Source organism: Homalodisca vitripennis, chromosome 4, assembly GCF_021130785.1.
Source record: "Homalodisca vitripennis isolate AUS2020 chromosome 4, UT_GWSS_2.1, whole genome shotgun sequence".
In the NCBI taxonomy this organism is placed as follows: Eukaryota; Metazoa; Arthropoda; class Insecta; order Hemiptera; family Cicadellidae; genus Homalodisca; species Homalodisca vitripennis.
The window spans coordinates 148,662,850-148,677,738 of record NC_060210.1 but is presented as its reverse complement, the minus strand read 5'-3'; the positions used below and the strand labels follow the sequence as shown (position 1 = coordinate 148,677,738).

The following is a 14,889-nucleotide window of genomic DNA, read 5'->3' as shown; positions in this document are numbered from 1 at the left end:
TAAAAACAGGCAAGGAAAAATTTCTTATAAAAAATGTTCTGAATCATATAAATACCTTTATTTGTAGATTTATATTTTGAAACCATAGCAAATTCTAAAACCCCTTTCTGAGTAGTGGTTTCTACTATTTAATGTACTTGTATGAATTCTTCATTCATTTTAAGTTTTTATACAGGTAAAAGGGGGCGTGGAAGACCTCCTGGATCTACAAATTCCAAGAAACTAGGGAAAAATAAAGTGCCACTAATACAAGAAACCGATGAAAAAGATGCCCCACCTTTGAGAATTAAAGGGAAACGAGGTCGACCACCTGGATCCAAAAGCAGAGCATTTATGTTAAAAGAAAAACTTATAGAAATGCAAAGAAAAATGGAAAAAGAGTTTGAAGAACAGAAAAAGAAAAGGGATGAAGAAGCCCTTAAAAACAAATTTAAGGAAGAAAAATCAGATGATTATGAAAAGGTTGAATCAGATTCTTCTCCTGTAGAAGAAAATGTTGAGATATCTTCCACAAGTCTTCCAACTTCATTGAGTAAGGTATGTACATAAACACTGCTTATTATCAATGAGGTATGTTTAAAAAGTATCAATTTTCTCTTTATTGTGTTGGTAAATATGCCTGAAACCATTGGTGCACTATTAATATTAATTGTTTGTGGAGCACAAACAATTTATAACATTTATATCACAATAATCCAACTGCTTGAATTTATTTAACACTGATTCAAGAGTTTGATACCCAATCAAGATTGGAATTGCTGTTAGTTAAATAACTGAGAACTTAATTATTTCTTCATTGATACTTTATAATCTCACCTGACCTTTCTGGATGACTTCAATTTTAAAAAGTCATTGAACAATGGTTTACTCAAACATTCCTAATAAATTATTTTTTTAATATAATTTCTATATTTAAAGTGTACATTTTTAGCTAGTGATATTATTTTAATATCTGTTAACGTTAAATAGTTTTTCAACACATTTTATTTTACTAAAGACCAATACATATGTAGTAATATAACCTATTGGTTTGTATTTCATATTCACTTTAGTGTTGTCAAATAGATCAAACAATATCTATTTTAGGATTAAAATGTCACTAGTTCTTTGTTAGCTCTGAAAATCTGTGGAACCCAGAACCAGGTTTCGGAATTTAGTAAAAATAACCAAGAAATCGGTAATCATCGTATCATAACTCTATTGAAATTCCACAACTCACACGACAATTATGTTCTGGGCACAGATTTACTTGTAGTTATTTATGTCTTGTGTAGTTTGGCAGTGCTGATCCTGTCCTTACTCCAATTGCCTCTCTCTTAGAATAACATTTTTGCACCTATACCACTGTCTACTTCTTTGTGTGAAGGCAAATATTTGTTTAACATTTATTTGTTAATTCTTCTTTACTTTGTGCTATCTTTTAATTGGAGTTTATTTTTGGTTTTTTAATAGCAGTTATTATTGTTATTATTTTCTGATAATCTTATGTTTAGTATTGTCTGATAATCGTATGTTTAGTATTGTCATGGGAAAATAAAAGTAATACCTAATACAAGGATTACTTATTACTTTAATATTATATGTCATAAAAAAAACAACTGCTTTTGTAAATTTGTTAACATTGACAAATTCTTATTTCAATAATGTTAAAAATAAACTTCTTTATGTTCTACATGGCCAAAATAATGTTTGTTGCTACTGTTATATAAATAATACAAGGGGCTGTTCCTTAAGTAACAGAAGTTTGGAAATACAAAATTACCAAAGTGAAAGAGCAAACTTTTGTATACATTTGAAAGATATATTCTTGGCCTATTTTTCAATATAATCCCTATGTGACACAAGTCTTTTTTTATTAAAATTTTGAAGACATCCGATCCTCAACCACTTAACCTGTGATCTCAACCACTGGTTAACGCTGGCGTAAAATTCGGTATCAATATCAAAGAGCTGAATCAGGCCAACATCGCTGGAAAGATGTGGTAGTCATTATAATGTTTATAGTAGTCTTCTAGGAGATTCAGTGATCCAGTAAGTCTTAATAATTTACTGTCTTCTGTAAGATTTTTTGAACCCTGCTGGCACAAAATTTGTGGTAGCTAAGCTCCTCTCAACAATTTTACTAACATTTTAATCTTCATGACAATTGGGGGAAAATGTTCTGAAAGTTGACTGATCATAAATGGCAATTTTTAAGAATTTTTTCTTTGGTTTTCGCCAACAAGTCTTCAGTAACTAAGCTAAGCCAACCAGTGCAATTCCTGACATGAACATTTTGCGCGGCCATTCTTTAAATCAACTCACCATTGCCTTAGGCTTTACCTATTCCCATAAATGTCATAAAGTTGATAATTTATTTCATTCGGTTTTGTAGTTTTTTTTTGCAAAAGAAACAATCATTGACGCTCTTATTACAACTTGGTGTGGTCTGAGCATAAGAATATATTTACCTCAAGATGGTGGTTCTAGATTCGCCCACTGCCAAGGAGCTAGTCCCAAAAATTTTTTATTTTTTGTAGAGCTATATTAGTTTTAAAGTGTGTATTGTCATTCAATTTAAAACCTGGAAGTAACTTCTGTTTGTAAGTTCTCACATTTTAAATCAGTGTGAGGTCTTAAGGGTTAACACGTGGTGGATCGCATCCACTTCTTGGATGCAAGAGAGCACACAATTGCAATCTGCTCACTCTCACTTTTTGATTATTTGTGATTATCCTTCAATGAGAAATCTTCTAAAAAATATCCTCTGATTAGTTCGAATAACTTGTCACTCAGAATAAATGAATTAAAATAATCTTTATACAAAACTTTGCCTGTAAAAGATGTTACAAATACTGACTATACAATTTAATGTAACATATCATTTACACTACATAGGAGTTTGTGTGTGAGCAAATTGCTGCAAGCAGTTTTTTAAGCATATAAATAAAAAAATGTTATATTTAATAAAAGAATGTATCTAAAGGTCGGACGTGATGCGGGTAATGTGTTTTTTAGTAATTTTAGCGCAGTAAGAAATCATTACTAATTTACTGTAAAAAACCTGTCTCTCACTTCTTTAACCCTTTAAGTGGCGGTCATTTGTGTTCTCAGTGGCAGGCCGTTTTCGGGTAAATTGCTGTGATCGTTAAACTTATTTTTAGAAAATATTGTCTAAGTGATAACCTAGCATCATTATATATTTTGTTTTCCTTATGAACTATAGAATAAGAATAAATATGATATTTGGTTCCTTATTTTTATTTTCAGATGAATATCATTGTAGATGTGTAAAGATTTTCTTTTAGAAAAAATCATCATTTTTAAGTTCTACTGTCCGTCACTTTGAAACTACTCGAGCTACAAAATAATGTCATATTCACAGAATATACACAATTTTATTCTAAACAAATTACTTCCTATGAATTTGTTTCTATTTACAAGAAAAAAAAGTTAGATGGGAAAAACTAAATCTATGTACAAACTGTTTTTTTGTTTGTTTTTTTTTTACTCCGAGTCACTAGAAGGGGCTTGTCTTTTCCTCCCAGTAGTGTAGGGCCTATAATAGTGGCTTAGTTTGTCATAGCACAGTATATTTCGTAAATATAAAACAGAAATTGTCTTATCGCAAACCCCTCCCCATCCTCAGACAGAGGTCAAAGTCGAGCGGTCTAGTAGATAATGTGATTACAGAATCTCGCCGTCCGTTCAGCTGGTGCACCGCATTCTTGTACTTTCGTGTTTTACTGTGTGTGTAATAGATTAGTGATGGGTGATACTATGAGAATTTGGGATTTACCCAGGAACGAAGAGGGGACCATTCGTTTTTTACAAGATCATTACTAGTTGCCTAAATCTAAAATATTCGTGGCGGTCGGCAGTTGCGGCTGAAGGCGGAAATCCACTACACTCACTCATCCTTGATATTGCTGCATTCTGGGCGTCATAGGAAACCCATTAACAATTAATAATCGTTGTAATTTTGAAATTGAAGAGTTGCTTTTTTGTTCTATAATGTTTTTTTCTATAAATTTATATGTTTGTGTTCCTCATACTGGTGTGGTCGGTATAATCCCAAAGTACCCCAACATTTTCCATGACGAACGAATAACCTAAACATTTACTGGTAACACAAGCACGCGATAAACAATAATATACTGACAATAACAGTACGCAAAGTCGCCAAACAAAACAGTGACGAGATGAGTAGACAGCTGTTCTCTCGTCTGCCGCCAGGTCAAACGAAAACTGTTGGATTAATTTAGGCCAGCAAACATTAGTAACATGAATACACACTATACTATATGATATATATATAGAAAATTTCATGGAGAATACGATAGTTCAAACTAGGCCTAAAAATAATGGATGGTTGTGGAGCAACAGCCTTAAATGTGAAGCGACAGCTGTGACGGCGCTTGCCACTTCGTGGCGGCGTGAATCATACGTCTCAGACGGCGCTTGCCACTTATAGGGTTAATAAATGTCTCTCCCTATATTCATGACTGATGCCGCTTTTAGACCACACCATGCCCGTAAAAATTCAAATTTCTCGGTGCGGCCATGATGGTCTGGTGTCGGTGCGGACATGTGTGGACTTGCAGGTTAAAAATTGCACTGCAATTCTTTCACCTTATGACGGCTGACACATGTTTCGGGCGCAATGCGGGTATGTGTGTCCCGGCCTTAATAAAGGAACAACATTCAAAAAGGAACGTGAATTTATTATAAGTGAGTGATTGTATTCAATAAGTGAAATGTTTAATTTTGGTAATATTACCTAACTGGATTTGGACAGCAAAATTTTAATTATTTAAAAAACAAAGTGAGCAAAAGACGAACAATGTCATGGTACTGTGAAGAAATGTATGATCTGAGATAAGACAAGCTCCCAAACTACTAATGTTAATCACAAAAATATTATAAAATTCCCAAAAAATGCAGCTTACTGCCGTGGGAGCAATTTCTCTTATGTTACTAATTGTGTCATTCTGGAATCTCTAATTGGTCAGTACTTACTTGAAGCCTAAATCTGTACATTTATTTATTATCTTTACCTAACATGGGAGATGATGTACAGGTGTCAGGCATTTTATCCCCCCACTTAAACAGACATAATGCGTAAATATTCTTACAATTTTTACACCTATTTTGCTAATAGTTTTTAAAGACTGTGTTTTTCTAGTGTTAGAAATAATCTCTAAACAGTGTGGACATTTTTATATGATTAATTATGATGATGACATTATACGAGGGCTGTTTTTTTTTTCAACTTCCGATCGTGCAGCTAGATGGCTGGGCGAACGGTATCGGCCAGCAATGCGCGGCAGACGACTGCGCACCTCTCCCACTACAACCTCACTCATTTTCGGACGGCCGACGCCATTTCCAATTTATCTAGCGACACATAAACATGGCTACCATGATAGAATCTCCCGCCAAGTGTGAGTTGAGAAGTGTCATTCGTTTCTTGCAAGCTGAAGGGTTATCTGCAGCAGAAATTCACCGTAGAATGGAACGAGTATACGGTGAAAGCTTTATGAGTGACAGTGCAGTGCGTGATTGGTGTAGGAAATTTAAAGATGGACGAGTTGACATTCATGATGAAGGGGGCCAAGGACGAAAGTCGGTCGCAAACGAAGACCTCGTTGATCGAGTTGACCAAAGTGTAAGAAGCAATCGAAGCAATCTGAGATTTCAAGGTCAGCCCTATACTCTATCGTAACTGACAAGTTAGGCTACAAAAAACTTTGTGTGCGATGGGTGCCAAAGATGTTGTCTGATGACCACAAAGCTCGGCGAATGGCGTGAGCAACGTTTTTTCTGAACCGTTATGAAGCTGATGGCGAAGATTTTTTGATCAAAATCGTGACAGGAGATGAGACATGGGTTCTGTACAACACCCCAGAAACGAAACAGTCCCAACAATGGATGCATTCAAACTCTCCAAACAAACCCAAAAAATTCAAAAAACTTTCAACAACAAAAAGATTATGGCCACCGTGTTTTGGGATCAAAAAGGTGTATTGCTTGTTGAGTTTTTAGAGCCAGGTACCACAATCAATGCGGAAGGATACTGCGGTACGTTACAACGTTTGCGGAGAGCTATCCAGAACAAAAGGAGAGGAATGCTCACATCGGGAGTGGTGCTCATTCATCACAACGCCCGTCCTCACAGTGTTGCTTTGACAAAGCGTCTTCTTGACGGTTTTAAATGGGATGTTTTTGACCATCCGGCGTATAGTCCTGACTTAGCGCCGAGTGACTATCACCTTTTCCCGGAACTGAAGAAGATGCTATGAGGGTAGAGCTTCCGAACAGACGACGCGCTGCGAGACGCTGTGAAAACCCATCTCAAATCACTGGCGGCAAACTTCTATGAAGAAAGTATTAAGAAGCTTGTACCCAGGCATGAAAAATGCCTCAATTTAAATGGCGATTATGTTGAAAAGTAACTAATAATGTACCTAACTTTTGATAATAAATGTGTTTAATTACTCTCCCTAGTTTTATTTTTATACCACATCGGAAGTTGAAAAAAAACAGCCCTTGTATATGATTAATTTTTTAATAGAAAGAAGAAGAAGAAATAGTAAGTTCATCTTGTCAAGAACCACAAGTACGCAGTATTGGAGTACAAACAAAACAACAGCCTGCAGTAGAAATCAATAAATCAACTTCTGATCAGCTTTCTGAAGAAGAAATAGCAAAGGTAAGTTGACATTGATGGGTTTTTTATTGTATAAATTCAGCTGCATACAAGATCAATATTATAAATCATAAATCATAGTGATGTAACTTTCTGTCGTAATGACTGTATTTGCATTTTTTATGTTTTTTTTTTTAAGTTAAATATGTAGTATGCAATTGCCAAAAAATGTTCTTTTATTTCATGCAATTTTTTTGTAATTATCATTTACTATTTCCCACGTTAAATTTATAATCCAAAGTTCTTGAAAGAAAAGATTTATTTGGGCAAGGCATATATTTTTGGTTATTTTTTAAGGTTAGCAAAGTGCTGAAAACAGGTGACCATTTTGTGCTTTTATTATGGTACCAGATGTAAGGTTAAATATAATAACTGTACGAAAACAAAAAAGAGCATTTCATTAGTTATTTTTATCTGATCTTAAACAATTAAGGTAAGAACCAAGAAATATTTTGATATTTCTCTAATTTTTGGTACTAAGCATGTTTCTGTGAATACATCTGTAAAAAGTCTCTAAAGAACATATCTGTTTTCAGTAATAATTAATTAAAATTTTCACCTATGAGAATCCTCAAACAACCTGTTTATGTTTACTATTTAAGAATTATTTTTGCTGGATTCTGAAAGACTTAAAACCGTGTAAGTTTAATATTTGTAAGACCCTGTCATTTGAGATATTTAATATGAAATAATTTTATTTTTAGCAAAATACAATAAAAAAATTATATTTTTTATAAAACTTAGTAAATAAACTGTTTACTGGGATGTAAATGATTATAACAGATTCAACTTAGATATCTAGTTATCTTTTAATATTGAAAAAAATTATTAAAATGTGCATTTCTCTGTGTGACCAGATGAAATTAATTTTCAACTATTAAATAGAAATAAATAATTAAGGTCTAAATATAAATAGCATAATACTAAAAAAGCTCTTTTAATGCATAATTTAAGGTTTCCAATCTGATTTAACTATGCTAATTAGTTCCTAAGATGTCACAAAAATTACAAATATTTGTATTTTAAATGTAGAATGAAACTAAATTATTAAGTTTAACAACCAAAGTAATTAAAATAGAAATAATGCTTTTGGTACTAACATGAGATCTAAAATCACTTCACTGTAGGCCAAAAGATTTGATATTTTCTAGCAAGCTATCCCCATGAACTCAAGTTTTCGTGACAAATATTCAGACCGAATTGAAATGACTTATTTGTAAACATTATAAGATAAATAATGAACAATATATCCTCCTTTTGGCAGTGTAAGGGTTAATTAATTATTAATTCATTTGAACATTGATCCACACTTGACTATTTCAGTTGATTGTATTATTGTTAACAGATACGAGAAGAAGTCCATGAAGAGAAAAGCAAGGAGATAGAAAGGTTGAAAATAGAACATGCTGCTGAAATTGTGGATCTGCAAGAAAAACATAAACTTTATGTGACTGAGATAAAGAAAAAGCAGTGGGTATGTACAAAATGTATTCAACATTTTTATATAATTAGGAATAGGTTTTTTAAGACTACTTGGATTATAATTCAAAATTTTGTTCAAATATAAATCAAGTATATATTGCGTTCCTTGAAATTCAGAGTTGGAATGCTCAGTTCATTTTTATTTGCATCAACTGCCTCCAAAAAAGTGCACAAAAAGAGAAAAAACAGTTGCAAACTAATTGCCATGTGGCAGGAACTGTGACTTGAATGTATGTCAAGATTCACAATGGTGTATGTGACTGATGCTGGTTGGGCTGTGGCTCAGGATTATAAAATATAATACCAATTAATGTAGAGTGATAAGGCCAAAGTATTGAAAGAACTGTATTTTTATCTTGGTAAATTGTAAATTATATAAATCAATTGATGAGTAGGAACTCATAAATAAATAATTAACACTAGTTCCTTCCAGTAGATCTGCAGCTTAATAGCTTATATATAACAAGTCTTACATGTACATTGCAAGGCTTCAAATGCTTCTTTGATATTATATTATCTGTTCAACAATCATATATTGATCTGGTTTTAGTCCTCTTTTACATAATAAATGGGAATTCAAACTAAATTTTTAATTTATTATGAAGTGCCTACGTTTTTCTTTAATTTTTTATATCAAGGTGTACTCGCTTCTTGAGTTCTGATGTTTGGGCCAATCAGGAATTGACAAATAATATATTTTCTCATACAAGATTTTTATAAAAGTATCAGTAAAAGTTACAAAAAAATTGATTATTAGATTATATTATTTTCCCAAAAACTTTTAGGGTACATCTCTATAGCTTCAACACACTTTTGCAGATGGATTTTCCATGGTTTTAAAAGCTCCTGGTAGAGTAAGATTCCTAAAGGTCCTTAACGATTAGTGTAAAAGTTTTTTATCCATAGTTGTATCTTTTAAGGAAGGAATTCACTTTCAAGAATAACTACAATCTGCTAGGATGAAGTCGGTGCTGTAACATTGCCTACAGTAGGGCGTTGGGAAATTGTAATAACACTGTCTGTAATACGGTGTTATTAACCTAAAAAAAGGCCTAACCTTGACATCCAAAGTAAAAGTTTTATTTCAACTCCAAATTGTTCTATATAACCCTCTTATTGTTTGGTAAAAAGTTACACCATTTTGAGCGTCGGGTTTGGGGGGGGAGGGGGAGAAAAAGTAGGAAATTTAGTAGTTTTTTTAGTTTTTTGGAAATTGGTTGAAAACTAAGCTGTTTAGCACAAAGAGTGTTATATACAAAAATATTTTACATGAAATTTTAAACAAAAAATGTCCTATGCATATTCCCTGTAAAATTTACGGTTCATGAGTTGCAGACGGTGTAAAAATAAAAATGATATAATTTTTAAGGTTTTTTTTTTCCAAATAAAGCTATATAGAAATAAGTAAATGATTTAATTAAAGAGTAATAATATACTACAGTATTATAGTCAAAAAGAGGCTAAGAGGCACCATAGAAGGTTGAAAAAGTTGAAAAAGAATCACAGCGACAACTACTAGGATCAATTCCATGCCGACTTGTTCTCGGGTGTGTGCGAAGCAATGGAAGAGTTTGCAGGTGTTCGCAGCCTCTCTTTAGAGCAGCACGTGGAGTTACGAGATGCAAGGCAAAAAAGAAACAGTAAGGACTTGCAAACCTTCATTTCTTGGATTGAAGAACATAATCCGTTCTCTAAATCACCTGAACTCTCTTCCTTGTCAACAGGGGTTATAGGTGATGAAACTGTAAACTGCGATAAAGCATTTGAAATAGGAGCCATATCCATCAAAGCTATTGAAAACAAAACATTTAAAGAAATACACATGAAAAGAAAGTTTGCTGTCAAGTCTCTAGCCTCTATAACGAAGTCGGTGAAAATTAACAACAACATGGTATGTGTAAATCCTAACACTCTCTTACATCGGATGGTGTGTACAGTAAGGAGTGATGAGAGATTAGAGGAAATTTTTCAGTTTGAACTCTGTGCATATCCTCCATCACTGTTTGACGAATCTGGCTTGATGACGAAGGGGAAAAAAATCATCAATGGTGACGGTTTTGGTTTCAGATTCAAAAGAATCATCAAACATCGATGACCCCGTGAAAGTGTCCTATATAATTGACGGAGGCCACCTCCTACATCGTGTTGTCTGGCAACAGCCTGCTACATTTAAACAGATTTGCGAGCAATATAGTGATTACGTATGTACTCATTATGGAAAAGCGACTGTTGTTTTTGATGGTTACGAACGAAGTAACACAAAGGATCAAGAACACCTATGAAGATCACGTTCCAACATTGTGGTCAAAGTAGAAGACTCAATCCATGTCAACATAAATCAAAATGAATTTTTAGCTAGTGCTAAAAACAAGATGGGTCTAATAACCCTCCTTTCATCGCACTTGCAACAATGTGGTTGCACAGTTCTTCAAGCATCGGGTGATGCTGACCTATTAGTAGTATTAACAGCTATTGATGAAGCGAAGAAAGATGTTCAAACGTGTGTTATTGGTGATGACACGGACTTATTAGTACTGTTGACTGTCCACGCACCTTCAGGGAATAAACTGAAAATGGTCATACCTAAAAAAGGAAATCACCAGGAAAAAGTGTACATTATTTCTGACATTCAGCAAGGCATTGGGGATATGAAAGATGTACTTCTGGTTACATACGCCTTCACAGGATGTGACACTGTGTATGCTGTCTATAAGAAGGGAAAAATTGCACCTTATAGGAAAGTTCAAGCCAACAACGTTCTTCGTGAAAAACTTCTGGTCTTCAACAACCCCAAAGCCGACCCCAGTGCAGTGGCTGATGCAGGAAATTACTACTTGCAATGTTTGGAGCCAAGAACACTGAAGATCTAGATTGTCTCCGCTACCAGTCTAGTTGGATGCACTACCCCCCACTTCAGGAGCGTCCAGACTGCATTCATTTAGGACCTACCACCAGGTACAACAGTGGCTGAATGAAGATAAGGATCCACTCGAGTGGGGTTGGAAGAAGATTGGCGACCACCTGACACCAATTACAACAGCACGTCCTGCAGCCCCCCAGGAATTACTGTCCCTTATAATGTGTACTTGCAAAGATGAATGCGTTCGTAATTGTGAATGCAGAAGGAGTGGTCTAAACTGCACTAGCATATGCAGCAATTGCTCAGGCCAAGCATGTGATAACATGGACAATAATAACATCTTAGACGACGAGCTAGAGGAGGAGGATAATGTGCTGGAGGATGAGTGAAGTTAATAAAGACATTGAACATTCCAAATTTGAAAGATATTTATGCTTAAGAAGTGAATTTATGTTGCAATGTTCGTAGAAAGTTCAGGGTGGGTTTCTCCGTACCACATGTTTATATGGCCTAGGCCTGTGGAAGCCTCTTTTCCCTTAAAAAAGAGTGCCCCTTGATAAGGTGGTGAGGTTGTCGTTCCTTCAAGGGCTTATCACTAACATACCACCGGCCACCGGCCAATAGCAACATTCTTTTACGAAGCTTAATTTTTTTTTAAATTATCAAAATTACGAAAAAGTTAACATTTACACCGTCTGTAACTCTTGAACCATACAATTTAGAGTGATTATGAAAAGGACCATTCTTATTTAAAATTTAACGTAGAACATTTTTGTATATAACAATGTTTAGGATAAACCGCTTAGTTTTTGAAATATTTACGAAAAACTAAAAAAACTAGTGATTTTTCAAATTCCCCCCCCTCACCCTCAAACCCGACGCTCAAAATGGTGTAACTTTTTACCATAGAATAAGGGGACTATGTAGAGCAATTTGGTGTTGGAGGAAAACTTTTACTTTGGATGTTGAGGTTTAGGTCTAATTACACCGTACTACTGGTAGTCATTGTACATTGTCAGTTCCGATGTTGACACTTGTTCAGCACAGGACTGAACACTACACTCTCATAGCCATTTTAAATCTTGCAATTTGTATCATGATTTTATCTTTGGGCGTTGGGAAATTGTAATAATACTGTCTGGTAGTCATTGTACATTGTCAGTTCCGATGTTGACACTTGTTCAGCACAGGACTGAACACTACACTCTCATGGCCATTTTAAATCTTGCAATTTGTATCATGATTTTATCTTTGGGCGTTGGGAAATTGTAATAATACTGTCTGGTAGTCATTGTACATTGTCAGTTCCGATGTTGACACTTGTTCAGCACAGGACTGAACTCTCTCATAGCCATTTTAAATCTTGCAATTTGTATCATGATTTTATCTTTGAACTCTTGACGAATCAAGCTCTTTGTCTCTGATCTCGATTACCCCAGTCGAACAAAAATATATATTATGGTGAACCTCTGTTAAATAGTGTTCTGCATTTTTAGTGCATTCTGAATAATTTGATAGAGGCACACTAAAAACTCAATCTAGCCTGAACAAATACTTAAGCCTCCAGCATCAAGTCTACTCGATACAAGCTTACTGCAACATACAGTCACGTCAATAACATTTTTTCCTGATACATTTGATACAAACTCAATTTGATACATTAGATCAATCTAAAGATGTAATCGTTCTTCAGGTTTGTTATGATTATTTGGTGCTATTGACTGAGTTTTCCCATTTAAATTGTTGTTTCTATTGCAGTGTTACAACTGCGAGACTGAGGCTATCTACCACTGTTGCTGGAACACAGCGTACTGCAGCATAGACTGTCAACAGCTTCACTGGCAGAAAGAGCACAAGAGAGTTTGTCGCCGCAAGCGTTAACATTAATGCCTTTTCCTTAAACAAGATTGATTGGATAAGTTTGTCTTTTTAAGTTTTGCCGTCCCTCTATAAATAAGACTTTGGTTTTTAGAAAGGAAATTATGGGGATTACATTTCCAGTGAGTTTAAAATTCCTATCTGAAAATTTAACCAACCTTATATAATTCTTTTACAGTTTACTTTTATTCATATTGCTTTGATAATTATCCCACATCATAGGAAACTATTTAGGGATATTTTGTTATTAAATAGATTTTTTACCAAGATCTCTATATTTTGTCCTACTAAAACTGAAAATTAACCTTTAAAAAATTCAAAAAATAAGTTGAATGTATTGTTTGTAGAGTATCTCATCAACTTAACACTCTTTTAAATAGCTAGCTCAAATATAATTTTAATTATTTCAGTGAAATGTTCTGGAAATTTTCTTCCGAGTATTTACAGAGTGCAAAAATTGAACACACGTGACAGAAATGTTTCCTTTTCATTATTAACACATCGCTAACAAGATAGATCATCACATTGTAACTGGAGCTAACGAGGGCAGCTCGTTAAAATGTACTGTTTTGCCTTGTACTACTTCAAATAATATATGGTAGATAGCATGACTTTATTTATTAGGTAACATGTACAAATAATCTATATTTAGTTTAACACTTCAAAACTGTTGTAAATCTCCCAACTCCCCGAAATATAATATAAACAGTTGAAATAAACATATAAATAGATTATGTTCATAACTAAAGTAATCTCATTACTTGAACGGCAGCACCATGAAAGTCCGTTGAAGGCAGAGCCAGCTGCATGTGCCTGTATCAACCAATAAGAGAATCAAGTAATTTTTCCAAATCATATCCTAGTTTTGAAGGCACTAGGAAAATGCTGTCTAGAGTATGAGGTCTGAGTGCTCTTACACAATAGCTCCTTGTGTATGCATATTTAACCAAAAAGCAATATTAAATTTCAGATCTAAAGACTTTTTAAAATAGCATGTGATGCCATTTAACAGCTGTGGAATACTGTCAATAAGTATTTTAAAAACAATAAATTAGCCTGCTTGATACTCTATTAGTTATGAAAGGATAATAGGATTTTAGACATTTCATTATTACGAGTATATGTTACAAAACATAACACTACATTTTGAGTATTGAAATCTACGTTATTCCTCAGGTGTAACACCAGGTTAAGAGATTGATTTTAGATAATTCAACTCATTGGTCTGATTGTTAAGTAATTGAATAAAAAAAATCATATAAATTAAACAAATGCAATGCTTAAATATTTTTGAATGGATATGAAACAAAGACAAGTTTAATTTAAAAAATTATAACAATAAAATCTGGTTTCTTACTAACTATATAAAAATTTATACATTTAATTTTTTAGTAAGGCAAGGTGTCATAATTTATAATAAATAATATATATGTTATCATTATACAGTAATTCAACTTAATTGTCTATAATAAATGCAAAAAGTATATAAAAAAGTAAAGAGGATGTAATGAATAATATATTAAGTATTTATAGTTAATGAAAAACATTTACAGACAATTTTTTAATGAATTATTGACAGTTCTATCTATTGTTATTGAGAGAAGCTGATAGGTGATGAATGTAATATCTCAGGAAAAGTTTATTATATGGACTTAAAGACACCTTATGTACAACCGGCGTTAATAAAAGTTCCAGAATTGATTTGAGAGTACCTACTTCGCAATATTTCCAAAGGAAAGAACAACACACTAGGCATAAGCAAAATAAGCTATTTTAAATTCCCTTTCGTCTAAAGCATTACTAAATCTTATGAATTGATGTAAATATTTTCAAATTTGTATCCAAGCTATGTGATCAGTCCATTTTAAGTTGTATTAAAAAGAACACCAAGATATAAATAACATTTTATTTGCTCTATTTGTTTGCATCTCCAAGTGGAATTGTTATTATGACCAAAATAGTGTTTTGTATTTTCATTTGA

At 33.6% G+C, this 14,889-nt stretch overlaps 1 protein-coding gene across 2 annotated transcripts in view; it reads left to right on the top strand.

Annotated features, from left to right (window-relative positions):
- The window catches only part of LOC124360303 (zinc finger MYND domain-containing protein 11-like), a 61,579-nt gene extending 48,402 nt beyond the window's left edge, over positions 1-13,177 (top strand). For both annotated transcript variants that reach the window (XM_046813808.1, XM_046813809.1), the window contains 4 exons: positions 176-537; positions 6,554-6,691; positions 8,034-8,162; positions 12,789-13,177. In XM_046813808.1, the coding sequence (XP_046669764.1) occupies positions 176-537; positions 6,554-6,691; positions 8,034-8,162; positions 12,789-12,911 (752 nt within the window). In that variant the 3' untranslated portion in view covers positions 12,912-13,177. The remainder of the gene's footprint in view (positions 1-175; positions 538-6,553; positions 6,692-8,033; positions 8,163-12,788) is intronic.
- The last annotated feature ends 1,712 nt before the right edge of the window (positions 13,178-14,889 follow it).